The sequence below is a fragment of the Polyodon spathula genome, chromosome 18, assembly GCF_017654505.1.
Source record: "Polyodon spathula isolate WHYD16114869_AA chromosome 18, ASM1765450v1, whole genome shotgun sequence".
NCBI lineage: Eukaryota > Metazoa > Chordata > Actinopteri > Acipenseriformes > Polyodontidae > Polyodon > Polyodon spathula.
The window spans coordinates 35,095,368-35,121,147 of NC_054551.1; the positions used below are offsets into that span (position 1 = coordinate 35,095,368).

Below are 25,780 nucleotides of genomic sequence, written 5' to 3' on the forward strand. Positions count from 1 at the left end.
TATATATATATATATATATATATATATATATAGTTAGGCACGATCTCCCTTTCCTAAAACCATGTTGACTATATAAGTTTGCATATAATAGAAGTCAGGCTTACTGGTCTGTAGTTACCTGGTTCAGTTTTGTTTCCCTTTTTGTGGATCGTAGCTTGCAATTTTTGTTCCAAAAGCTTTTGTGGATCTAAATATTATTTGCTTTGCAATTTTCCAGTCGATGTGCATCATCAATAAGCAAGTTAGTTAGGCACGATCTCCTTTCCTAAAACCATTGACTGTCTCCCAGTAGTTAGCATATAGGTTTTTCCTTTTGGATCTATTATGGTTTCCATAAGTTTTTAATGAGAAGTCAGGTATTACTGTAATTGTGTGGCTTGATACCACGTAGGTAATATAGATTTTATTTTCCATATGCTCACTGGAGTTCACTACCGTGCACTTCTCCAAACATTACACTCGGAAAGTACGCATCGAGGCTCGTTTTATAATTCACGTAGCCATTGCGTAGATTTCTTTGCGTGAAAGCTTTAGGACGAGATACGTGCGTCTGCCAGCTGCTGGAAAGTTCAAGATGGTGGTAAGTAGCTGGACAGCGTGCTGAAGTCTCGTTCGGCCCTGATAGTATCGCTTTACCTCGAAAGTGTTTATTATTAACACAGCTTTTGTGTTGCCTTTTTGTTTTTCTTACAGAAAATTGGTTTGCAGTTCAAAGCTATGTTAGAAAACATCACAAATGTCCGGCCATTTGGGGATGATTTTCGCTGGTTCCTGAAGGTAAACGTGTGCAAACCGACGGCTATATTAATCTGACATGAATGTGAATTGCAGAAATATAACTACACGTTTTGTTTTACAGCGACAGCCAAATCCGGTTTGCTGGGTCAGCACGATCGCTGCAGACACAGCCCTGTGTTGCTGTAATGCAGTGCATTTCACAAAACTAAAAACTGCTGTACCACCATAGACCGGCCCACGTAGTGCGGTACCTAACACAGCAACCCCTTTAAAACAGGATTTTCCATACTTGGACATTACACAATGTATCGTTTTCCAAGGGAGTCCTGTTGTTTTGTCTAGCGAGTTCTCACTGTGAAATGAAGAACAGTGAATCAGCATGGTTTTACACTGCCACCAACTTACAACTGTCTTGCCTAGCCTTTCTTAACTTGGACTAACAATTGATTACTGTTATGTAGTCGTACTTGTATAACGAAAAAGAAACAGTATTCGATAAACTGACTTTAGATCGGAATACTAAATTTGTTTTGAACATTTTTTCTCTTATAGCTGAAGTGTGGAAACTGTGGCGAGGTTTCTGACAAATGGCAGTACATCACATTGATGGTAGGACTCGGAGCTCTTTCATGATGAAAGCAAACTTTAAACTCATTAGTGGCAGTGATCTTCACTCATTTAGTTAGGATTCAGAGAGTTAAACCTTAAAAGGCAAGCAATGAAATGCAATCACACAAACAGCCCTGCCAGACTGGGGTTTACTAATCAAGTAAGTGCCGTGAAATATACAAATAGTAAGGCGAAAAGACCCACTACTGTGTTATTAATATGACAGGAGTTTCAAAATGCAATGCTGTCTGCAGTGACCCGCTGCAGTGCTCTGTAGCCAGCATTTATACTGTAGATCTGCTTGTCTTTTTTTGGTCCCCCAGTTTGAGAATCACTACTATATAGTGTCATCATTAATCCCGGTATTAATGTACTAGTAAATGGATAATAGGATTTGTGTTTATAAATGGTGCATGCTGTGCTGTGTACCTGACCCTAGAACGTGCAGAACATGTGCCTCCACCTCAATGCATTTCTCGGTGGCCAGATGCACAGGCAGCACGCTTTAACACACAGCTCTGTAAGAGATCCCTGGTCTTGCAGGACAGCGTGCCTTTGAAGGGAGGGAGAGGGAGTGCCAGCATGGTGCAGAAGTGCAAGCTGTGCTCCAGAGAGAATTCGATCGGTGAGTGCGAGGGAGAGCTCATCATTGCTGTGCGCTGTGCATGCTGGCGTCCCATGAGGTCACACAGCAGCTAATCACGCCCGCCTGTCTCCTCCCCTGGACTGATCTGTTGTATTGCTGTGTCAGCGCTGGAGGTCATTGTATTGCTGTGTGGTGATCTCACTGCTGTAGATTGCAATCATAATAGATTTGTCATGTTTCTGCAGATATCCTGAAGGACACCATGAAACCTTACCATGTAAGTGATGCTCAGTTACCCATTGGGGGTGAAAAAAACATTGCATTGTTTATACAGTTCAAGTTTAGCAACATATAACCTTTAGTTTTTCAGCAGGCTATTAAATATGATGTTCTGTTTAGTTTAAATGTAAGAGTCAGCCCAGCAGCACAGGTTAGTGCTGTTCAGACAGAGTAGTTAGTTCAAGCTCCACTTTAGAAGCATGGGGAGAAAATGTATTATTGCAAACTTAGCCACAGAGACCAAGTGACCTTGCAAACACAAGTAAGGATACGTGAGAGTAAGATTACCACTCAGGAGCAAATGCAGTCTAGCTCGGGGAAGCTGGATACAAAAATGAAATGAACCACAAGGATAATAATCCTTTTCATTTGTTTTCTGTCATGCTGTCTCTAGGCTGAGGACAGCGAGAGGTTTAAGACCATCGTGCAGTTTGAATGCAGGGGGCTGGAGCCTGTGGATTTCCAGCCCCAGGTAAGAAGATCTTTAAAACCAGAAATGGCTCAAACCGCTATGCAATGGGAGTCTTTATTTACACCCCTATCTCATATATTGTGCTTTCTCGTGTACATGCTGTAGAGTTAAACCAGATTTCAGTGGTGAAGTCCATGCAGATTGCTGCTCTCCACCTACATGTTGTTCTATTGTTGTGTGATTTGCTTTCAGGCTGGCTTTGCTGCAGAGGGAGCCGAGACAGGAACACCATTCACAGAAATTAACCTACAGGAAGGAGTAAGTACTGGCTGGAGTTCGTCTCAATCCTGAATTCAGGACAAGTCGTGAAGTGTTTTTTACTTTGCTGAATGTGCATGATAGGAAGCGAAGCCGATGAAAAAGCCCTCGCAAGCCGAGCAGCACGTGTGCTACCGCAAGCTCCTGCACAGCTCAGTGTCTTCTCTTTGGTTCTGCCAGGACTGGAACGACTATGACGAGAAAGCCAAAGAGTCAGTGGGAATCTACGAAGTCGCTCACCAGTTTATCAAATGCTGAAGTGTCTTCACGCTAACAGGCCTTCGCATCGCCAGACCAGCTGGATATTTTAGTTACCCACAACTGAGGGGATATGAGGCAGTATCAGACCCTTCATTGTATAGACTGCCATCTTAATACAGCATGTGGGGGGTCAGTTACACCACAGGTGAACTGCTCACCTGTATTCTGTTCAGGTGGACGCTTCACCAGGGCAAAGATATTTCATGGAGAGAACACTTGTGGAAGCTGCAGCCTAAATAAAAGATTTCATTTTTGCTCAATGAATCCATCAGCGTGGCTTGGTATTTTTTAATATTGTGTAAAATTGCAAAAACGGATCCCTGTGTCCTCCTGAAGGCTACTTACTGTAGATTCTGTCTGTTACAATAAAAACTGCAGCGAGATTTCTATTGTTTTTAACCTTCAGAAACTCCCACAGTTCTTTATTACATCATTCCCATCCCAGCACGCCTGCATGGCTGTCTGGGTGCACTGCACAGAATTGCTTTTTAAGTGAGTATTTGAGATTGTGAGAAAAGGCATAAAATGAATCCAGTGCATTTACATTCTTCTGCAGGGAAGAACCTTCCCATTTAAACCTGTTAAACGTAAGCTGCACAAAGTACTCCCTTTAATTATGCACACTGAGCTCTCCACACAAGCACTGATACTCAGCTAAGGGTTTATAGACATTTACTGGCCTAATTTCATTCAACAGCAACCGGAAATCAGTGCAAATTCAAGCAGTCGTTTCTTAGTGGAATGGTAAATTAGCCCAGTTAATAACACTGCACTTCCCCTAGTGGCAGTACCTGCTTGCTGTGCAGCGCTGAATCACAGTGACTGGGTTGCTATGTGTGCTGCTTTATACATTAACTAAGCATGCAATACATTCAGTCTGAGGGAGAACCGGCAGGCTTGTCTGGCAGGCTTGGGTTGTTTCAAGCCACGGATAATGCAAACAGACAACATCCATTTATTTTTATTCTGTTTATTAAGGCACAGTTTAAAAACACGGCAGTCTCAAAGTGCTAAGAGGTAATGCATATACAGTTAAATTACATTCATTTCACTCAATTCAGTGTATTAATCTCACAGTGTATTGTACTTCAAAAGTAGTACAATGCAAACTAGCAGTATCTCTACAGTGGACTGAAAGAGCCACAAATGAGTACCACTGATGTTGAGGCTCACCTTGTGTTAAATTATAGCAGCAACTAACACCTTTTCTGTTGAGAAAATATGTGGGTATTATTATTATTTCAGAAGAATTTTTTTTTTTTTTTAAAAGAACACTGAACCTATTGCCTGATTAATAATCCTTTGCCGTTACAGAACTCATATATTTCTATATCCTCACAGAACCAGAGCACTCCTGATGAAGCAGCGATGGAAATAAGACTGCACAGCAGTTTAATCCATTCCTGTTTTTACTATGAGTTTATTAATAATACACACCTGAGATTGTTACCAACACATACTGTGGCTAATCAAGCTGGTAGTAAAACCTGGAATGGGTGAAACTGCTCTGCAATAGGAGTCTTATTCCCATCCCTGTGCCGGCGTGTGTTCACAGCTCTCAGGCAGTGGATCTAGCTGCCGATGGGCTTCCCCTCCAGCACAGTGAAGATGTCCTCCAGGGACTTGCGCACGCACTGCAGGAACTCGTGCACGTGGCGGGACGGGTAGCTGGAGACTCTGCAGCCGATCCAGTGGTCGTGCACGCCGTAGCCCACGCCGTAGCCCACCCCGAAGCCGTCAGGGACCACCGGAGCGAAGCCGCCCAGGCTGACCGCGGGGCTGGTCAGCGTGCTGGTGGACAGGATGTTGTGGTTGACGGCTGCGTAAGCCGGGTCCTGGTAAAAAGCTGGCAGGGCCTGACCCTTGGAGTTGGCCAAGTAGCGCATTGCAAAGAGGTGCCGGTCAAACCCTTGGCCTGTGAGGGGACGAGAAAGGATGGATGGATGGTTTATCAGACAACAGAACTAAAGCTGCACAAGTTTATGAATTGTAAATGTGCAAAAAATGTCCATTTCTCAAGTATCAAAAAAAAACTAAAAACACAGATGAGCATATAATATGCTTGAACTGCTTTTGAATTGAATGCAGAGAACCTTCACGAGGGGAGCGCACAGTCCAGATAAGTCACTCACCCATGGCGGCCTCCCAGGTCAGCTGCCCGTGGTATATCTTGCGCAGTTCGTCCACGCTGTGCGTGCCCGGCTCCCGGACGAAGGCGTGGCTGCATTGCTTGGTATGGATGGACGCCGGTCGGATCGTCTAATCGTTTCTTCCAGCATTGGAACAGGCAACCTAACGAACAAAGAAGTCAACGCCTGAAGCTCTGACACCGTTATATATATAGTGTGTGTGTTTGTTTGTTTGTTCAAAAGAGCCAACTTCTCATTGTTTTGGTATGTTTAACAAGGGAAATTGTGTTTGAAAACAAACAGTGGAGGTCCTTGTATAAATATACAAGTGTGTTAAACTAATATCATTTAGGATTGCTGTTGAGATTACCACCAATATGCGCTATTATAATTTTACTTCTCAGGTTTTAAACAATAACCCAGAAAATAAAACAATGAAGATTGATTTCTCATGGGACGGAAATAAGAACCCACTGCAGTGTCATATTTCCATCCCAGCACAAAATAAATTCATGTAATGAGTTCATTTACAAAACACAACTGAACACAGTCATTGAAGTGGTATAAAAACACAATGATATATTGCAAATATATGTCTGTTGCAGGAGGGAAGTATTTGTATGCAACACCAGAAGCATCACCATGGACCAGATCGCCACCCCTTCCCTCCAGAGTTGCTCTTTCGCCTACATACTGACTGCACTCTGAACCGAGTCAACAGACGCCTTTCAATCCAGTTTTAACTTGGCAGCCGACTGCCAGTGAATGAGTGCCTCTGTAAATACACGGTGTTCCAAAGTAGGCAGGTGTGCTTGATGTTTCTAAACGGTCTGTACACTGGACAAAAGCACCCGTTTAATTAAACCAGTGTCGTACTGTTGGTTTTGAGCACTAAGCATACATATGTATGATTGTAAAATGAGCCGCATTTAGTGTGATGTGCGGTTCTTGTGCATGCAAGGTCGCTATATAGCCAGGGGCAACGTGCTTGATCTACGGTACAAACAGCAACAACAAAAATGACAAAGTAGTGCAGAATCTCTCACCTGGTGCAGTGTATCTGCTGTCTCATCTTTACTTTGTGCTGTACCTCTGTCTTCGCATGCACGAACCAGGCGCTGCAAACGCACAGGCGAGGTTCGGAAGTGTTCCCGATTTACTGAAAACTGTACTCACCTGTAGAGCTCGCAAGCTAGCCATGCCCACACTTTCACCGCTATTAAAACAGCAAGCAGGAAAACAATGCAGCCGGCTCAAAACACAAGCCGAGGCGGGAGCTGGGTTGTTGTATGTTGTTCAGAAGCTATACATTGTACAATACAGTTACACGCACACGTGTGTGGTTTTTATTTTTATTATTTTTTTAGCCCTGGTTTAATTATTTACAGTTCAAGTGCTTGCTTGTTCCCTGTGCTTGTTCAGTTTGACCGCCCCTTTCATTTGACAGTGATCTTGCACAGACCGTGTCGCGGTGTCACACACAGTCGTGCCCGCTGAAAACGCAATGTAAAACGAGAAGGCAATGTTATCGTACTGCCGTCGTATAGAGTTACAATAATGATGTAGGGTTAACCATATTAAATACACCCGCAGTGACACTTGACAATATAAAAAAAAAAAAAAAAAAAAAAAAAAAAAACGGACAGGAAATATCTAATAAAACATGGCTCATGATGTTACATGGTCATAAGTTAAACCAACAGTTCTACATTTTCAAACAGGGTGTAGTTTGCCTTTAAGACCAGGGATGAACTTTGTCACAGATTGGACGGCTTGTTAGGGATAAGTGTTTGTCTCTGCGGTGTTTCGCATTCTTATAAGCAACGCAGTGCCAGTCAGTCGCGACTTTCCTTCTTCGAGCACAGCTGATTTACGCTGCAAGACAGTCTGCAAAGATGTCACCGTCGAGTCGTAGAGTGTTTGTGGTGGGAGTGGGCATGACTAAGGTAGAGAATTGTATGTAGAATAGTTTTAATAATCGCTATGCTTGTTTTGGAAAGACGTGTCAGTCGTCGCTGGTTACGATGCACTGTGTTCAGATCTGCAAGAAACGTCAGTGTAACAGTGCACTGTAGTGTTGCTTGTTGTGGGTCTTGTACTGTTTATAACAATTGTGCATTGTCAGCTGTGCATTTAAACAATGGCGCAGCTCAGATAACGTGCTGCAGCGTGTATTTCAACACAAATCTGTATTGCACAGTTCATTTGGCAATGCTGAAAAGAAACCAAGTACAAAACTTGGGAGTCTGGTCTCCATAGTTAGACAGAGTATAATAATAATAATAATACTTTTTACTTTGCTGTACTTTATTGTACATTGTAAAATGCAATATTTTGGATGCTTGATCCTACTATTTTATAGTTTAAATATTATTAAATTCGTCAAAAGAATAAACATATGTTAACATTTTCAATAGCATAGTAAAATGAACACAGATGGAATGGAACATTATTTATTTTAATGTGTTTAGAATAATATTTATATTAAAAGCCATGTGGCCCTTTCATAAGTACAACAATCAGTGAACCTACAAAAATAGAGTAAATGCACAAATCATTTCTGTATAACATATTGCATCACATACACTATCTGTGATCGTTCTACATCTACACCAGTAGCACTTGTAATACTGAATGTGTTATTCAACATGGTTATCATTGTGCTCTGTTTTATATATAGTTTATTGTTGCCCCAAACTTACTTGAATGCACAGTATAAAGACTACCCCAGTCAGTGTATTAGAAATAGACTTTCTGGATCTACAGACTGATGTTCTGCAGTGCTGTAGATGTTTCTGGATCTACAGTGATGTTCTGCAGTGCTGTCATGGTCTGAGGGTGCTAGTTTGTAGATCTACAGACTGATGTTCTGCAGTGCTGTCATGGTCTGAGGGTGCTAGTTTGTAGATCTACAGCCTGATGTTCTGCAGTGCTGTCATGGGCTGAGGATGCTAGTTTGTAGATCTACAGACTGATGTTCTGCAGTGCTGTCATGGTCTGAGGGTGCTAGTTTGTAGATCTACAGCCTGATGTTCTGCAGTGCTGTAATGTTTCTGGATCTACAGCCTGATGTTCTGCAGTGCTGTAATGGTCTGAGGATGCTAGTTTGTAGATCTACAGACTGATGTTCTGCAGTGCTGTCATGGGCTGAGGATGCTAGTTTGTAGATCTACAGCCTGATGTTCTGCAGTGCTATAATGTTCTGGGGGTGCTAGTTTATGGGTCATGGTTTTTGAGGTGCTGGGGATTGCTCTTGGCGTGACAGACTTTGAGCTGAACTCCAATAGTCAGAATCACGGTATCTTGAATTTTGTCTCCACACAGATAGAACATAGATACAGGTAACAGTGCAACATCAGCCCATTATTTCACAATGCCATTTGCACACACTGCAGCAGTTGTCTGAAGTGTAAGGGAAAAAAAAAAGAACTGCAGGGGGCAGGGTGACTCAGCGAGCAAATTCACAAGCCACTTGTGGTTTTCATCTCGTTTTCATCTAGCGTTCAACCCTTGTAAAAGTTTCCCATGATAAAAGCAAAGTGTAATAAAGCACAGTGGCAGCAGGGTAATGCACAGGTAATAACAGTAAAACGCAAAACAATGTTTTAGAAAAATCTAGATTTGAATTGAAAGTTCCAGTACTTTAAGATTTAGGACTACACCACTGACTGTAACTAATAAAATAATATAAAGATTTTACTGTGTACAGGCCCAGTACCAAGCCTCAGTCTGTTATGATTTCACAATTTCTTCTGTCCTTTTGTTTTTTCTTCCAGTTTGAGAAACCCGGTGCCCGAGAGGATTTTGACTACCCTGATATGGCTAAAGAAGCAGGTAACAGTACTGCAGCCTGACCTCATTCTGTTTTTGGTTTTAAACCAACTATTCAATTATACACACAGTGCAAGAAGCTGATCATTTTAATGCAATTAGATCCAACAAGAAGTTATCCTCACAGCAGTGTATGAAAAGGTATCTTTGAAGGCCGGTAGTGTAGTAAGTGTCACGCTAGTTTTCAATACCGTAACTCCTCTGCCCCTGCCTTGCTGCTTTCAGGTCAGAAAGCATTAGCTGATGCTGGGATTCCCTATTCTGCAGTGGAGCAGGCCTGTGTGGGCTACGTGTATGGTAAGCTTATCTGTTTTATCTGTTTCCTCAGGTTAATCCCCCCTGACTCATTTGTGCCAGATTTGCATGAAGGTTCTACTGGAGAAACGGAAGACACTTAAATGGGGAGGGGCCTGCCACTGTGACTGGCTGCAAAGCATGTCAATCATTAGGGGAAGCAGTCGGTTGGTTAAGTGAGCAGGTTGGAGAGCATGTCTGTGGTTTCTTAGAAGAGAAAGTAATAGAACCAGGGTTTTCACCCTTGTAACCCATATCAGTATCATCTTGACCTCACCAGGTTGTGCAGTAGACAGTATATCAGTGTGAGTGACGTGTGCTGTTCAATCTGACTGCAGGGGACTCGACCTGTGGACAGCGGGCAGTCTATCACAGCCTGGGGCTGACAGGAATTCCCATCATCAACGTCAACAACAACTGCTCCACTGGCTCGACCGCGCTCTTCATGGCACGCCAGCTGGTGCAGGGAGGTAAGCTGGCACACAGCCAGGCTGGCTGTCTGTACTGTCAGTGCCCAGGTTGCCTGGAGCCATAAAATGTCTAATTTCATCATTTCTGCACTGTGGTGTTCATGCTTCAATACATGGGGCACAAGTGCTTATTAAAAGCATAGAGGCACATGGGTGTACTGCCTGACTTTGCTCCTCTTTGCTTACAAACACTTCAGACCTGAAAGAAATAGACAGCCAATGTTAACAATGATGGCACACCCTCTATATTCTGTACCACACTGGCCCTGTTCAATACCAAGTTATTTTGCATAAGTCCATATTTGCATGATTGTCATACACTAGTCATTTGAATGTGTGCATCTGCTACATACAGTGCACTAGAAATCCAGTAACCTGTTTCCCCTTTTTCTTCCAGGACTGGCTGACTGCACCCTCGCTCTGGGCTTTGAGAAAATGGAGAGAGGCTCTCTCACCTCCAAGGTACGGGCTCGTTTTCACCACTTCCTGAAGGCACAGCAGCACAGTGTCTGAGAGAGCGCTGGCACTGAGCTCAGTGATGACTCCTCACCTCTCTGAAGTTAACACTCCTCTCCCAGCAGAATAAACAGAAACCCCATTTTGTACCAATATGATTGTGTAATGTGCTGGGGAAATACTGCAGTTACATGACATTAAGCTGAAACCTCTCTCTGCTGTGCAGTACATGGACCGGACGAACCCCATGGACAAGCACATGGAGGTCATGATCAATCGGTACGGGATGGCTGCTGCTCCCGCCGCACCCCAGATGTTCGGGAACGCCGGCAGGGAGCACATGGAGAAATACGGTACGGTTCACCACACTGTGGAGTGAGACTAGGTGGTGAGGCAACAGTTAACATTGTCAAAGATAGCTTGTGACTGAACTGGCTTCTCTGCCAGGTTTTGTGAATGAACTCTGGCACTCTCATCCAGGACCTCGACGCTGGCTCTCTGTTTGTTCAGCATGGCCAGTCAGGAGTGTTTTCCAAGGAAACATGTTCATTGTTTAATTCTTTTAACATTATATGAAGGGTTTTATGCCCATAAATGCCATGGAAATACAAGTTAATTGTGTAACTCACAAATTAAAAAACGTAATGTTCTTGTTGACTAGTTTTCCTATTTAACCCCGGTGTGTTTGAGGACTAGAACCGTATCTTATGTCTCCATTGTGAAGTGTTGTGCTTCCATAATTACAGGCACCAAACCTGAGCACTTTGCAAAGATAGCCTGGAAGAACCACAAGCATTCCACCAACAACCCGTAAGTACTTTGGCAATGACATGTAATACAATTGCAAAGGGGGAGAAAAACTGAGCCTAACTGAGCCGTTCTGTGTGCTAGGTACTCCCAGTTTCAGGACCAGTACAGCCTGGATCAGGTGCTGAAGTCTCGAAAGGTCTATGAATTCCTGACTCTCCTCCAGTGCTGGTAAGCAGGCTGTTATTATTACATCACAGTGCCTTGTGAAGGCAGAGCAGAGCCATTGCAACAAGAACCTGCCTCAGTAAGACCAGCAGAGGCAGTACACTCTTCAGTTGTTAGGAGAGTCAGCCTGACTTTCTTAGTTCATCAGCTTTGGTCTTTGGAACGTCACTGATTGTAAATTGAATCTCATGCAGCCATTATAGGTGCTAACCTGCAAAATGAACACATGTTGACATGCTGGAAACGAAACCCTGTAAATAAATACATAGCTGTTTGACTGCTAAAGTAAATGTCCTCTCTGCTTGTAGCCACAGTTGTATCTGCATTCTATGTACTGCTTCTGTTCTGGATTGTAACATCCAACCAGCCTGCCCATTGTTCCACTGAGTCGTGGCAGCGAGGGTGTCTGCCCATTGTTCCTGTGTTGTGGCAGCGAGGGTGCCTGCCCATTGTTCCACTGTGTCATGGCAGTGAGGGTGCCTGCCCATTGTTCCTGTGTTGTGGCAGCAAGGCTGGGCTTTCCTCTGTTCTGATTGAGTGCTCTGTCTTCTCTCTCCCCGCAGCCCCACGTCAGACGGTGCTGGAGCCGCTGTCCTGGCCAGCGAGGACTTCGTGAGGAGGCACGGCCTGGAAGGGAAGGCTGTGGAGATCCTAGCCCAGGAGATGGTGACTGATCTCTCCAGTTCCTTCAAGGAAAACAGCTGCATGAAAATGGTGGGACTTCCATTATGCTGTTCAAATTATTTTATTCCTCTCTGAAAACTTGCCTTTCCTTTTGCACTGGTTTCAAAACAGGGCCCTGGGATTTAATGTAGGATAAAAAGGCAAGAAAAAGTTTGAATAAAATCCCTTCTCAAGGTGAAACTCTGAAAGGCAGGGCTATCTGTTAGCTCAGGGTTGAGGGGTAGTGACTGGTGAGTCGGAGTGGCAGAGTCACCCCTCCCTCCCTATTTGAATCCTGCAGGTAGGCTTCGATATGACTCGGCTGGCTGCCCAGCGGTGCTTTGAAAAGGCCGGTCTGTGCCCCACGGATGTCAACGTGATCGAGCTTCATGACTGCTTCTCTGCCAACGAGCTGATTACATACGAGGCTCTTGGACTGTGTGCTGAAGGTATGTGCCTTGGGGATGGTAGAGGGAACTTTCATATGCCCTGCTGTTCTGAGGGACACTTTTATTGTATTTAAACTGTTTAATGATTTTTAAAAAATGCCTATCAAAGCAACGTAGATGAGATGAAGCAGCATTTGTGTTGTGTTTCGTAGAAGAATTTTCTATATTATCTCTCAATTTGGGCTTTTATTCAAGAGACCCTAAAGAAACAATGAGAACTGTAACTGAACTGCACTTGCCTGCCAGATGACCTTCATAAAATGTATATGGATTATGGGTTTAAATAGCTTGCAAATTAATACCATTTTTAAATTGCATTTTTGCAATAAAAGGACATGCACAAAATTCAGTGTCTTATATAACAGAGTACGTAAACAACACACACAAGCAATGTTTGCCCAGTACTGGAAATGTAATGGTGAAATGGAAACGATTGGGCTCAGTGACACTTTGAATCTCAGGCTTGTGGTACTGAGATTTTATTTCAAGCTAGCGGACATTTTATTTGTGAGTTTTGGTGTTTTTTTGAGAGATTTTGTAGTTAACCACTGTGGTTTAGATCATTTTAAAAAAGTTTTATTGGTGTGGCAATATTATAAAAACCAACATCTCTAACAGCATGGCACGAGAAAGATGAAAAAACAGCAGCTTAATAACTGAGTCCTCAGTGTAGGATCAGTGATGTTGAAGAATTCAGTCTGCCAGACTACAGTAGGTCTCTTTAGTTTTACTCCAGGTTGAATAGACCCCTATGTATTCTTCAAGCTGCTGTGGTTCTTGAGAAAAATGTGATTGTGTTTCCCAGGGAAAGCTGGGGAGCTGATAGACTGTGGAGACAACACGTACGGGGGGAAGTGGGTTGTGAACCCTAGCGGAGGACTCATCTCAAAGGGACACCCCCTGGGAGCCACAGGTAAGCACGCCAAAGCAGATGGGCACCCTAACACAGACACTCCATAAAATCTCTAAAGGACCCACCCACACTTCTGAAGCTCCAGTGTGTGGGACCCATTCACTTCTGAAGCTCCAGTCTGTGGGACCCATTCACTTCTGAAGCTCCAGTCTGTGGGACCCATTCACTTCTGAAGCTCCAGTCTGTGGGACCCATTCACTTCTGAAGCTCCAGTGTGGGACCCATGTGGCACCCATTCACTTCTGAAGCTCCAGTGTGTGGGACCCATTCACTTCTGAAGCTCCAGTGTGTGGGACCCATTCACTTCTGAAGCTCCAGTGTGTGGGACCCATTCACTTCTGAAGCTCCAGTCTGTGGGACCCATTCACTTCTGAAGCTCCAGTGTGTGGGACCCATTCACTTCTGAAAGCTCCAAACGATTTCAGCCTTCAGATTTCGTTCAAACCACAAAAACTCAAAACTCTTTTTCATTTTTACATGTTCGTTTTTTTCATTTTTTGTTTGTACAGACTTCCCATATGTGAAATAGTCCTTTAAAAAGTATATGGATAAATGTTTTTAAATGAATTAAAAAAAAATCGTTCTAAGTTACTAAAACACCCACTAATATTGTGGACAGCTGAGTTGTATTAAGGCAATGGGCTGTTCAGCAGTACTTTGCTTTTAGACTGCTTGTTCAGGTTTTCTGGCATTGTTCCTTGAATTAGTCTCTATACACTGGCATGCATATGGTTCCCCACTCACCTTTAAACCCATCAGAACCTCCATTGAAACAACGAGATTTTAATGTCCCGTTCATCTATAACCAGCAGAGGGCGTCTTTACCCTTGCTAAAACGTCGGTGATCTTGGATAGAGCTCGTCTATGGATGTCTTGTTTTTTCACTGTCATAAAGAGCTATGTAAAACCGTGACTCTGCAATGAATTAAATATTCATATTGAAATGGTCAGTAGCAGAAACCAGTTGTAGGGGTTTAACGGTAATTTAAAATCATGTTATGTTTTCATGCCTTGTACATTCCATAGCATGCCACAAGCTACAGCACAGTATTTTATAACATTGTGACCCCCCCTTCCCGTGCACCAGAAGTGCAGGATAAGAAGGTGAGAGTTCATCAGCTCCATTAGAGCATAAGAACATAAGAAAGTTTACAAACGAGAGGAGGCCATTCGGTCCATCTTGCTCGTTTGGTTGCCAGTAAAGCTTATTGATCCCAGAATCGCATCAAGCATTTAAAATCGGGAAGAAACAGGAAAACGCGTGTTTCCCATTCTCTAAGCATTCCCTAAAGAAAACGTTGTATAATTTGTGCTTGTATTAATCAAGACCTGCCAAGTCAACTTTTTGTTTTTGTTTAAGGTGGAAACATATAGCCTAGCGCACAGTTACTACATTAACAGTCTGGTCTCGTTGTACAACATTACACGTCTAAAAAGAAAACGTGCATCGCAAACGTGTGTATATCGGTTTTCTCTCTGTGTTTCTGATCGATTGGCCAGGCCTGGCCCAGTGTGCCGAGCTGTGCTGGCAGCTGCGAGGGGAAGCTGGGAAGAGGCAGGTTCCTGGTGCAAAGGTTGCTCTGCAGCATAATATAGGCCTTGGCGGAGCCGTCGTCGTCGCTCTCTACAGAATGGGCTTCCCTCAGGTTGCAAGGTGAGCCGGGGTGGGGGTTGTTGTTATGATAAGGTATCGACAGTTATTGTTTCAAAATCCGAAAGCTCGTGTTCAAACTCGTTAAATAGCTTACAGTACTGCATTATTATTATGCAAAGAGGTTAGTATAGCGCCTTTAGCGCCTTGTTCTTTATCGTGTTTACGCTCTACAGTACAGACTAGTTCGTGTCTGTACAAGACGTTTTTAATTTAAGTTGGATTCATGCATAAGAGTTATTGCTTTAAGTAGCCTGTCAGTAAATGCGTTTGGTACTGTACTGTATATTATAAGGATATGCAAAGTAAAGGCACAATGTCCAGTGGCTGAAATAATAGACAACACACACAAGCAATGCATAATATTATTCAGGAGCTAAAATCTACTGCTGACACCCAGACTGTGTCTCACTGAAAATGTTAATGTTGTTGTTTCTGTAGTAGTGAAAGGGTCGTTTTGAGCTAGCGCACGTTTTATACACAAGAGTGTGTTTTGCTGCAAAAGCCCAGTGGGCTTTGTGAAATATCGCTTCTAATAAACTGACCTTCATCTATTAAACTGTAGTAATAATGACTCCAGTACTTGTGACTGTCAGCAAATACGCAGAGAACTCAGTATACCAAGTTCATTTCATTCCAGCCAGCGCTTGCACACAACTGGGTGTGTTTCATTAAAGCCAATATATATACAGAGCACAGTAACAGGGTTGAAGCCAGCAAACCCCAGTGTTGGTGTTAAAGGCAGACTATCAGTTCCAGAGCATTGCACAGGCAGAACTCAAAGCAGATCTCCTGCCAGGAGGAGATGGCATGTGTCAGCTGTAAATTTAAAATGTCATTTTTGAAAGCGCAATGCCAAGACTTTAAATTGAAAGCACAGTCAGATCAGTTTGAGGATTGCATTTAAGACTTAAAGTTTATTAAGAGCAGAAGTGTGTCTTGAGTTGAAAATATTTTTCAGCACTGGAGCTTCTTGGCTGTGGAGCAGTGGCTCGCAGACTGAGGCTGTAGGTTTAAATGAACCTCCTTGTGCTCCGTCTTTCGGGTGAGACGTTGTTGTAAGTGACTCTGCAGCTGAGGCATAGTTCACACACCCTAGTCTCTGTAAGAGATAATAATACTATTCTTCGTGTTCTTGGGGAGTGAGCAACACTATGAATGGGTTTGTATTGTTCCCTTCCTCCTTCTGAAGGGCTGCAGTGCCTTGGTTAATTGCTTCCACACTGTTTAAAACAACTCAAAACAGGCTCTATCACACAAAGCCCCCACTCATGCAACAGTAGATCTTGGCTTGTGATCATCACTGTGCTGAAACAAAGGCCAGACTTTCGAATTTGCCAACTGGGATAAAGGTTCTCTTGATATTAAAGAGAACATCTGTAACTCTGAATCATTCATTTTTAAGCATGATGTTCCCTATCCCTTTCATTGCTTCATGGCGTAAAAACAGCAGCTTTTTAATAATGTGCTGTGTGCTACTCTACTACACAGCGTCCCGTGGGTGCTGTTTTAATACCAAGCTCACACGCCCCCCTCAGCTGTCCTGTCACGTGCCTGGTGCAAGTACACACAAGCCAGACCCACCCATTGCATGCAATGTCCACTCAAATTAGTGAAAGTGACTCCAAGGCACGGCAGGAATTTAGAGCACTAATTCAGTCTTGTTTGGTTTTCCAACTCTTATGATGCTCAGGCAGTTGAGACAGACAGAACTACAGCCCAAGACTATATCCATCTGGCAATCTTACTGAAAGAAAAAGCGAGAATACTCGTGCTAAAACTCTGCCAACCATTTACAGTTAAATTGTTGCCGCCACTGAGAATAATAATAGTAACCGTGATGATGATGATGATGGTATTTGGTGTTTCAGGTCCCGAGTCCAGGCTGTGCACACCAGTGCTGCAGCCCCTCAAAGTGAATTTAAAGCGCACATGGTCTTTAAAGAGATTGAGAAGAAGCTGCAAGAGGTAAAACAATAGGCGATAATTTCATGCTTTAGAATTGCGTGAAATCAGTTGCGGTTTTGTAGTCTGCTGGGTTTTTTTTGTTTGTTTGTTTCTTTTTTTTTTACTACTGAAATACAGGTTTCATTAATTCAGTGGTTTATAATTGAGAGGTCTAACTGGCTTTTATTAACCCTCTAAACCAGGGGTGCCCAATCCTGGTGCTGGAGGGCTGGTGTCCCTCCTGGTTTTTGTTCCAGCAGTGCACTAAATTGCTTAATGGACCAATTAAGCTTCTAATAAGTGCTTGATTGGTCCAATTAACTAATTTAGGGGACAGTTGGAACAAAAGCCAGGAGGACACCGGCCCTTCAGGACCAGGATTGGGCACTCCTGCTCTAAACCCACGTGTGTGTGAAGCTGATCTATTCATTTATTAAACCTCACCTTCAATTCTGTGTTATTCTGGATACAGTGCCTATCTCAAATTCGTGCTTATGAAATAACTGCGCTGAATGTGACTAGATATAAAAAAAAAAAAAATTAAAATTGGCAAGCCGATATCACGTGACAAAATGGGAGATGCAGAGACTAGAAAGGAGGAACATGGATTATATTTAGGAATTAAAATACAGACCTCTTTTTTAATTTTTTGTTTGCTTCACTTATGCTGAGAGGCAAAAAAGGTGACAAGCAAGAAGTATTTGGTACTATTATTGGATGCAGTCCACTCTGTTAGGAACAAAACATAATGATGTGTATTTTATGTTAGTCAGCCCTTTGTGACTGTTTGTTTTATGTTAGACTTAAGTTAGGAACCTCTTGGGTTTTTATTGTCATTTTACAGGGATGGAAATAAGACTCTTATTGCATAGCAGTTTCACCCATTCTGTGTTTTACTACAAGCTTGATCAGTCCCAGTGTGAAGGTAACAAGCTAATGTGTGTCTTGTTAAACTCAGAGTAAAACCAGGAATGGATCAAACTGCTGTGCAATGGGAGGCCTGCAGGTGTCGGATGCATTGGTCCCTGATACTCTGGTTGAGGGTGAGGTTGATGCATGCAGAGTGTCTGCTTTGGAAGGGTAAGCTGCTGCTAGTCCCATGCGTTATGCTTTCCCTGCGTGCCTTTGCAGGATGGCCATCAGTTTGTGAAGAAGATCGGAGGAGTGTTTGCCTTCAAAGTGAAAGACGGCCCTGGGGGCAAGGAGGGGACATGGATTGTGGATGTGAAAAATGGCAAGGGCTCTGTGAGCACAGATGCAGGTTCGTCGCTCTCTTTATAATCAAGGGCTCTGTGAGCACAGATGCAGGTTCGTCACTCTCTTTATAGTCAAGGGCTCTGAGCACAGATGCAGGCTCGTCACTCTCTTTATAATCAAGGGCTCTGTGAGCACAGATGCAGGTTCGTCACTCTCTTTATAATCAAGGCCTCTGTGAGCACAGATTCAGGTTCGTCACTCTCTTTATAATCAAGGCCTCTGTGAGCACAGATGCAGGTTCGTCACTCTCTTTATAATCAAGGCCTCTGTGAGCACAGATGCAGGTTCGTCACTCTCTTTATAATCAAGGGCTCCGAGCATAGATGCAGGTTCGTCACTCTCTTTATAATCAAGGCCTCTGTGAGCACAGATGCAGGTTCGTCACTCTCTTTATAATCAAGGGCTCTGTGAGCACAGATGCAGGTTCGTCACTCTCTTTATAATCAAGGGCTCTGTGAGCACAGATGCAGGTTCGTCACTCTCTTTATAATCAAGGGCTCTGTGAGCACAGATGCAGGTTCGTCACTCTCTTTATAATCAAGGGCTCGAGCATGAGGTTCGTCACTCTCTTTATAATCAAGGGCTCCGAGCACAGATGCAGGTTCGTCACTCTCTTTATAATCAAGGGCTCTGTGAGCACAGATGCAGGTTCGTCACTCTCTTTATAATCAAGGGCTCCGAGCACAGATGCAGGTTCGTCACTGTCTTTATAATCAAGGGCACTGAGCACAGATACAGGTTCGTCACTCTCTTTATAATCAAGGGCTCTGTGAGCACAGATGCAGGTTCGTCACTCTCTTTATTATCAAGGCCTCTGTGAGCACAGATGCAGGTTCATCACTCTCTCTATTTTAGGTGCGCTAAATTTGTTTGTTTTAAGTGTAGCTTCTGTGTTTTAATGATGCTGTGTTCATGTGTTTTGTTTTGCAGCTACGAAAGCAGACTGCACCATTGCAATGTCGGATGCTGATTTACTGGCTTTGATGACTGGCAAAATGAACCCTCAGACTGTAAGTTTTTAGACTGTGATCAGAGTGTTCAGTGGTTTGATGCTCAACTCCTGCCATATGTATTCATTGCTGGAAGTAGGGTTCTTTAGTTTAGCACAGGATGCTGTAACTCACAGCAGCTGTTCTCTCTCAATGGGTTTTCTAGACCACTTGGCTCCACACCATGCGCTCCTGTGCCAGAATCTCTCTTGCACACCTGTCCGTCCTCAGTAAGGGGCCGGAAGGAAACACAGACTGCATAAAACAGTTTCCCTGGGGGATCTACAGAACACACTGCTGGCAAACCCGCAGACACTGAAAATATTTCCTGTTTTTATTCTTTGTTTTGTTTGGGAGCACGTGGGGTGCCAGCAGCAGCTTGCTAGTATAGGGGCCGACAATTGGGTTTTTTGTAAAAATGTAAAGACTGGTAAAGCCTCCAAAGCACTCTTAATGGGGCACACGGGTACCATTAGCAACCAGGACTGCAAAGATTTCATTCAGTAATGTCTCGCTGTTCATTGAGATTGTCATTTGTAAATGGAAGACCCTACCAACCCCAGAGCCTGACCTCCGCCCCCTATCAAAGCATCAGATTCACTGCTGTCTTGCCCACTGTGCTTGGAACTGGTTTATAAATGGTAGATTCTGCTTTTAAGTATTGCAGATTACATGGCAGGACCATGTGCACGTGAGTGTGTGCTGCATACACCTAGTGTTTTCCATCCCCTGTAGTTCCAGTTCTGCCTGTTGTCTGACTTCGCCTGCAATGTACATTTGCATGTAAAACATCTTGAAAACATTGTTTTGAAGACTAGGTACCATCTGCAAAATCAATTATGTGTTTAATGCTTACATCTGCTTTTAGGAGGCTCCACGCATTCACCGACTGGAGAAACCATTTATTTTATATGTGTAGTTTGTGGAAACTGGAGTCAGATTTGCTAATATTGCTTCACCTTTCCAGTGTTTGTCAATTTTTGAATAAGCTTGAAAACTTCAGTTCATAAAACATCTATAGCTTCCCAGCAAGCTGTTGTCATTGACGCCATTGCTCCAGTTTTAAATCCAGTTTAACTGGGTGACCTTATCCCTTTAAACCTTGCCTGATAGTGTGCAGAGTTTGAAATGCTTCGCCAATAACAATCATACCATCTCCATGATAGCACAGGAAATAACCTTGGAATTGAGACAGGATGATGAGTTTTGGATCTTTTGTTACTATCAATTCCGGGATAAAAATTCTGAAAACGTATGCAGAATTACAAAGGGACCAGTGATTTCAGGGACTTGGCTGTCCCTCATTTCTGCAAAACCCTTGGGTGCATATAATGACTGTTGTATTTATTTTTCTATTTTGGGAAGACTTGTAAAATGTATCTCCCCTGCTGAGCTTTTCTGACACCCCTTTCTTGCTCTCACAGGCTTTCTTTCAGGGGAAGCTGAAGATCACTGGCAACATGGGCATGGCCATGAAACTTCAGAGCTTACAGCTGCAGCCGGGCAAAGCTAAGCTGTGATGGGAGTCGGGCAGCCTTCACTACCCTGCTGCCTGTCCCCTGTCTCCAGCGCTGCAGTTCAGTGCGCAGGTCCTCATTGAGTGAGAGCGTGCGTGCGAGTGTCTGTAATGTGAGTGAGGGGTGTGGGTGGAGAGGGGTTAGGGTTTGTTGGGTTGGAGGAGATGAAGACTCACACATTTCTGTGTTTTTTTCCCTTGATTCTAACACAGTGAAAGACCATAGCAATATAGTGTAGAACTCTTACTCACACTTTGTAATATGAATGCCTCTTGATTTTTAGAGACCTCTTTTTACAGTTCTATGTAATTGTGTATTTGGATTGCCTCAGAACTACTGCTGACCTGTTCATGATTTCTTTTTTTTTAATCACTACTCCTGTAAAAAGAAGGAAACTGGCTTGTGGGTTTAAATGAATCTTGTTCTGTACCGCACAGACTGGAATGTTTCAGACTTCTGTCAGGCCTTCATCAACCCAGATATGCCTGCCTTGTAATTCCAAGTGACCTATATGTAGGACAATAGGCATATCTGGGTTAAGGTACTGTCAAATACCGCAAGGGCATTTCAGTGCATAGAACAGTACTAAATTAAATCTGTGTAGTTGTGAAGATTCTGCTAATGCTGGGGAGGAGGGGTTGTCATTTGCCACCTTTTAATGTCGTCATGATCGTGTAATATGCGCAATCAAATATAGACAGAAGGTTTTATAAATGAGAATACCCTGCTGTATTAAAATAATAAAATGATGCTTAGTATGCTAACAGTGTGCCTCGGTGAGTAATTTGTAATCATTTCTATGCAGTGCTATGTGAAATGGTTTTCTGTGCTGGGGTGGGGTGGGGTGGGGGGTAGATCTTGCATCTAGAACACTGTGGAAGGCTCCTTTCAGTCACTTCTCGTTTTATTTATTTATTTATTTAGCCCCGGATGCAGGATTTGAGGCACGTTATTAAAAAGGGGCTAATGAAGTGCAGGGATCAGATACCTATTTGCGTGACAGATTATTTTTTAGAGGGAGGGGGGTCATGTTCAGTTAATCTGCTGATGAAACCCTCTGTTGACAGGTCACTGATCTGCTGACAGTGAAAGGTACTGTCAGGTAAGCTGTACTGTTGAGGCTTGCACTGTAGACACAATCCTGAACTATCCGTAAAGGACTGATTAATAACACAGACACCCGCTGACCAGCAGTCTGCAGACCCAGTGGGCTCATTCCGCTGATTCACTGATGTGTCCCTCTTTAGAGAGGGTGGAATATGGGCTAGACAGTGTTTCTTCCTGAGGCAAGATGTGGAACACATTTTATTATCCAGGTTAGGTAAGGGGGCTGAGCTGCTGCCTTTCACTTGAACTCACATCTGCAGCCATGTCTCAAACAACTTCATAAACGCCAGAAACAAACCTACAGGCTTCTTTAAAACAAGTCCTATTGTCATTTCTTGCTGTCACAAGAAAGCACAAGCTTCATCAGACAACAGGCTCTGACCCAGTTATAACAGGGAGGGCTGGCTTTCCCGGGCTTGCTCCTCTTGTGGTGTGTGTGGTTTTAACATTGGCACAGCGGCACTCGGCACGGGTTTGATATTTGTTAAACTGTTATTCAAATGTATTATACTGTGTTTTTTTTATGTTTGAAGCAGTTAATGCTGAGTAAAGCTGGCTTTATCGGTTAACATTCCAGTTGCAGCAATGCAGGAATCCATCAGATTCAGCAATAAACTGTAATTGCTAAGTTGCTGTGCTTCTTTAATGCCCAGCTGTGTCCATGCTAAAGATGGTTGCATGCTGCCTCCATGATGAATGAAAGATGCACAGACCAGTCTCTGCTCAAATATTACCTGCATGCAATGACACAATCTTACCTGTTTTCCTGATCTAGCTGTCCCCTAGTTTGTCGGTTGTATTATTCACTTCTATAATTTCATCTTTTAAAAGACCAGATAAGGGGACAGTAATCGGGGAGGTTACAGTAAGCATGGGTGAAATCATAAACTGGCTCTGATATACAGCATTACACAAAACACAGTTATTTCAGTATTAGTTTTAATTATGAAGTTTTAATTTTCAGTATCTCGAGCCAAGCTTTTATGGTTAAATCACTTCCAGAATGCAGACACTAATCATAAATAATGGGGTTTCATGCTGCAGATAGTGGATACTGAAATATAGTGTTGTACTGCTGGAGTAAGACGCTGTAGGAGTTAAACTGATCATGAGTTACACTGTCAACACCTGTGTGTCTGATCCTATTGTTATAGATCAGGGGTAGCCAATGCCAATCCTGGAGGGATATTCCACTCCAGGTTTAACAGGTCAAATGATATCATTAACTACTCCAGGGACCCGATAGGGGTATAATTGGTTCAATTAAACAACTTTGAACAGGTTGGAACAAAGACCAAGAGTGGAAGGACTCCATTTGGGCACCCTTATTATAGATGCACACAGTGATAGCTGCTGAGTGCGTCCAGACTGCATGGAGTGAATTCCAAAATAACAACGTATCTACTTGTGAGACTGAGACTGAAGCCAGGAGGTCTTGTTGAGATCCTCAGTTAATATATCTCATGATCTTAAGAGTTTGACATGTTGAGATCCTGAGATGATCATTTGTCTTGTGATCACAACATAACCCCCTTTATGTTCAGAACCCTCAATCAGTGTGTATTACTGAATAGATCTACAGGGTTCAGAACCTCAATCAGTGTGGATTACTGAATAGATCCACAGGGTTCAGAACCCTCAAACAGTGTGGATTACTGAATAGATCTACAGGGTTCAGAACCTCAGTCAATGTGGATTACTGAATAGATCTACAGGGTTCAGAACCTCAATCAGTGTGGATTACTGAATAGATCCACAGGGTTCAGAACCCTCAAACAGTGTGGATTACTGAATAGATCTACAGGGTTCAGAACCTCAGTCAGTGTGGATTACTGAATAGATCTACAGGGTTCAGAACCTCAGTCAGTGTGGGTTACTGAATAGATCTACAGGGTTCAGAACCTCAGTCAGTGTGGATTACTGAATAGATCTACAGGGTTCAGAACCTCAGTCAGTGTGGATTACTGAATAGATCTACAGGGTTCAGAACCTCAGTCAGTGTGGATTACTGAATAGATCTACAGGGTTCAGAACCTCAGTCAGTGTGGGTTACTGAATAGATCTACAGGGTTCAGAACCTCAATCAGTGTGGATTACTGAATAGATCTACAGGGTTCAGAACCTCAATCAGTGTGGATTACTGAATAGATCTACAGGGTTCAGAACCTCAGTCAGTGTGGATTACTGAATAGATCTACAGGGTTCAGAACCTCAGTCAGTGTGGGTTACTGAATAGATCCACAGGGTTCAGAACCCTCAAACAGTGTGGATTACTGAATAGATCCACAGGGTTCAGAACCCTCAAACAGTGTGGATTACTGAATAGATCCACAGGGTTCAGAACCCTCAGTGTGGGTTACTGAATAGATCCACAGGGTTCAGAACCCTCAGTGTGGGTTACTGAATAGATCCACAGGGTTCAGAACCCTCAGTGTGGGTTACTGATTAGATCCACAGGGTTCAGAACCCTCAAACAGTGTGGATTACTGAATAGATCCACGTCACTCACACTAGCAGGCTCTTGTTCTTTTCTCCACTCATTTGTTGACATGCCTGGAAAGAAGTCAGCAAACATTTTAGAATGTAAACATTTGTTGCAGACAGCAAAGGGTCAAGTGGGAAACATTTTTATTAACACTAAAAGCAGCTCTTCACAATATATATATATATATATATATATATATATATATATATATATATATATATATATATATATATATATAGATGTTCTATTAACTGTCTGGAGGGTTTTCCATGCTTTTTTTAATGGATTTAATGGCCTCCCCACCAGAGGATACAGGTTCCGCCAGTTTAATCTGAAATAAAACACTGACTTGTGTCTTCATTGCCCATTCTTGTGTTCACTTTCATTTATGTGGTAACCCTTTGGAGCCTCTCCTGTCATGTTGGGTTTGGGACGGCAGAGATTTCAAACTGGTTTGCTTTGATACTGGCTGCCTTCGTTCACATCTCTGGGAGTGGAGCACGCCCCTGCCAGTTGTGTGGCTAGGGGCTAGGTTGTTGAGACCATCAATTCTAACTCAGGCTCAGGTAAAAGGTCAGAAAGGATTTGTAAATTAGCCTGCTGAATTTAAAACAAAAAGTTTTTGTACTGTGAGTCAAGTTTTGCAGAATAAGTCTCGACCCAGCCATACATCCATTTGCCGGAAACCCTGCAGACTCCCCAGGGGAGGCACTGCAAGCCTAGAAACTGCAGGGTTGTTTTAAATCATTTTGGACAATAAAGTTTCATTTTGACATTTTTCCATTTTACTGGCTGCAAGTTGAGTTGTGAGTCATGGCAACTCTGATCGGGTTTGACACCTGAGAGCAGGCAAGACACAGACTGCTGGGCTGCATGTGGCGCTGAGCACAGGAGAGGCACAGACTGCTGGGCTACGTGTGGCGCTGGTCTTCGTGTGGCGATGAGCACAGTCGAGGCACAGACTGCTGGGCTGCGTGTGGCACTGAGCGCAGGAGAGGCACAGACTGTTGGGCTGCGTGTGGCGCTGAGCGCAGGTGACGCACAGACTGCTGGGCTGCATGTGGCGCTGAGAGCAGGCAAGGCACAGACTGTGTGACACTGAGCGCACCTCAATTCTGGGTTCCACATTCAGAGTCTCCATGTGGGGAGTAGTGTCTGTTTGGGAAATTAAAAGGCCAGGGTTAAAAAATCTGCCTGTTGCCTTTTTAGTATGTTTCATCCACCTGATGTGACATATTCTGAAGCATGTCATGCATTATTCCTTAATTATTTCAAATATATATCCTATATTATATGTAGCTTGTCCAGAGCAAACATGACTACTCTCATAGTTTTGAGCAATTTTAGACAAAAAGGATAAACGAAATATCCCACAATTTAGATTTTATAACACAGGTCCCAGTCAATATGCTTCAGATATTTCTGCAATATTGGACAGCAGCAG

At 43.2% G+C, this 25,780-nt stretch overlaps 3 protein-coding genes across 4 annotated transcripts; 2 read left to right on the top strand and 1 right to left on the bottom strand.

Annotated features, from left to right (window-relative positions):
• The first annotated feature begins 487 nt into the window (after positions 1–487).
• On the top strand, positions 488–3,467 carry czib (CXXC motif containing zinc binding protein). Its single transcript, XM_041277064.1, has 8 exons — positions 488–580; positions 694–777; positions 1,291–1,347; positions 1,891–1,972; positions 2,179–2,210; positions 2,607–2,684; positions 2,877–2,942; positions 3,123–3,467. The coding sequence occupies exons 1-8, from the start codon at positions 575–577 to the stop codon at positions 3,198–3,200; spliced, it is 483 nt and encodes a 160-aa protein (XP_041132998.1). The 5' UTR covers positions 488–574; the 3' UTR covers positions 3,201–3,467.
• Positions 3,468–4,187: 720 nt separating this feature from the next.
• Positions 4,188–6,978, bottom strand: LOC121331088 (carnitine O-palmitoyltransferase 2, mitochondrial-like). 2 transcript variants are annotated; one of them, XM_041278252.1, is made up of 3 exons: positions 6,509–6,978; positions 5,336–5,495; positions 4,188–5,118 (listed from the first exon to the last, which is right to left on the bottom strand). In XM_041278252.1, exons 2-3 carry the CDS (start codon positions 5,337–5,339, stop codon positions 4,775–4,777), a joined length of 348 nt encoding a protein of 115 aa, XP_041134186.1. In that variant the 5' UTR covers positions 5,340–5,495; positions 6,509–6,978; the 3' UTR covers positions 4,188–4,774. The 2 variants fall into 2 exon arrangements, with proteins under 2 accessions (XP_041134186.1, XP_041134185.1); XM_041278251.1 differs by having other exon boundaries at positions 6,379–6,978.
• A 154-nt stretch (positions 6,979–7,132) lies between these two features.
• Positions 7,133–21,508, top strand: LOC121331087 (sterol carrier protein 2-like). The gene is made up of 16 exons (XM_041278250.1): positions 7,133–7,278; positions 9,109–9,166; positions 9,389–9,460; positions 9,796–9,927; positions 10,325–10,389; positions 10,610–10,736; positions 11,130–11,193; positions 11,275–11,361; positions 11,922–12,072; positions 12,323–12,470; positions 13,276–13,383; positions 14,884–15,037; positions 16,906–17,002; positions 18,113–18,242; positions 19,169–19,248; positions 20,652–21,508. Exons 1-16 carry the CDS (start codon positions 7,228–7,230, stop codon positions 20,745–20,747), a joined length of 1,620 nt encoding a protein of 539 aa, XP_041134184.1. The 5' UTR covers positions 7,133–7,227; the 3' UTR covers positions 20,748–21,508.
• The last annotated feature ends 4,272 nt before the right edge of the window (positions 21,509–25,780 follow it).

Coding starts and splice junctions, on each gene's coding strand:
- LOC121331087 (XM_041278250.1), top strand. CDS start 7,228: ATGTCACCGTCGAGTCGTAGAGTGTTTGTGGTGGGAGTGGGCATGACT. Junction 11,362..11,921: donor CTGACTCTCCTCCAGTGCTG/GTAAGCAGGCTG, acceptor CTCTCCCCGCAG/CCCCACGTCAGACGGTGCTG. Junction 19,249..20,651: donor GCAAAATGAACCCTCAGACT/GTAAGTTTTTAG, acceptor TTGCTCTCACAG/GCTTTCTTTCAGGGGAAGCT.
- czib (XM_041277064.1), top strand. Junction 1,348..1,890: donor GGCAGTACATCACATTGATG/GTAGGACTCGGA, acceptor CTGGTCTTGCAG/GACAGCGTGCCTTTGAAGGG. Junction 2,943..3,122: donor AAATTAACCTACAGGAAGGA/GTAAGTACTGGC, acceptor TGGTTCTGCCAG/GACTGGAACGACTATGACGA.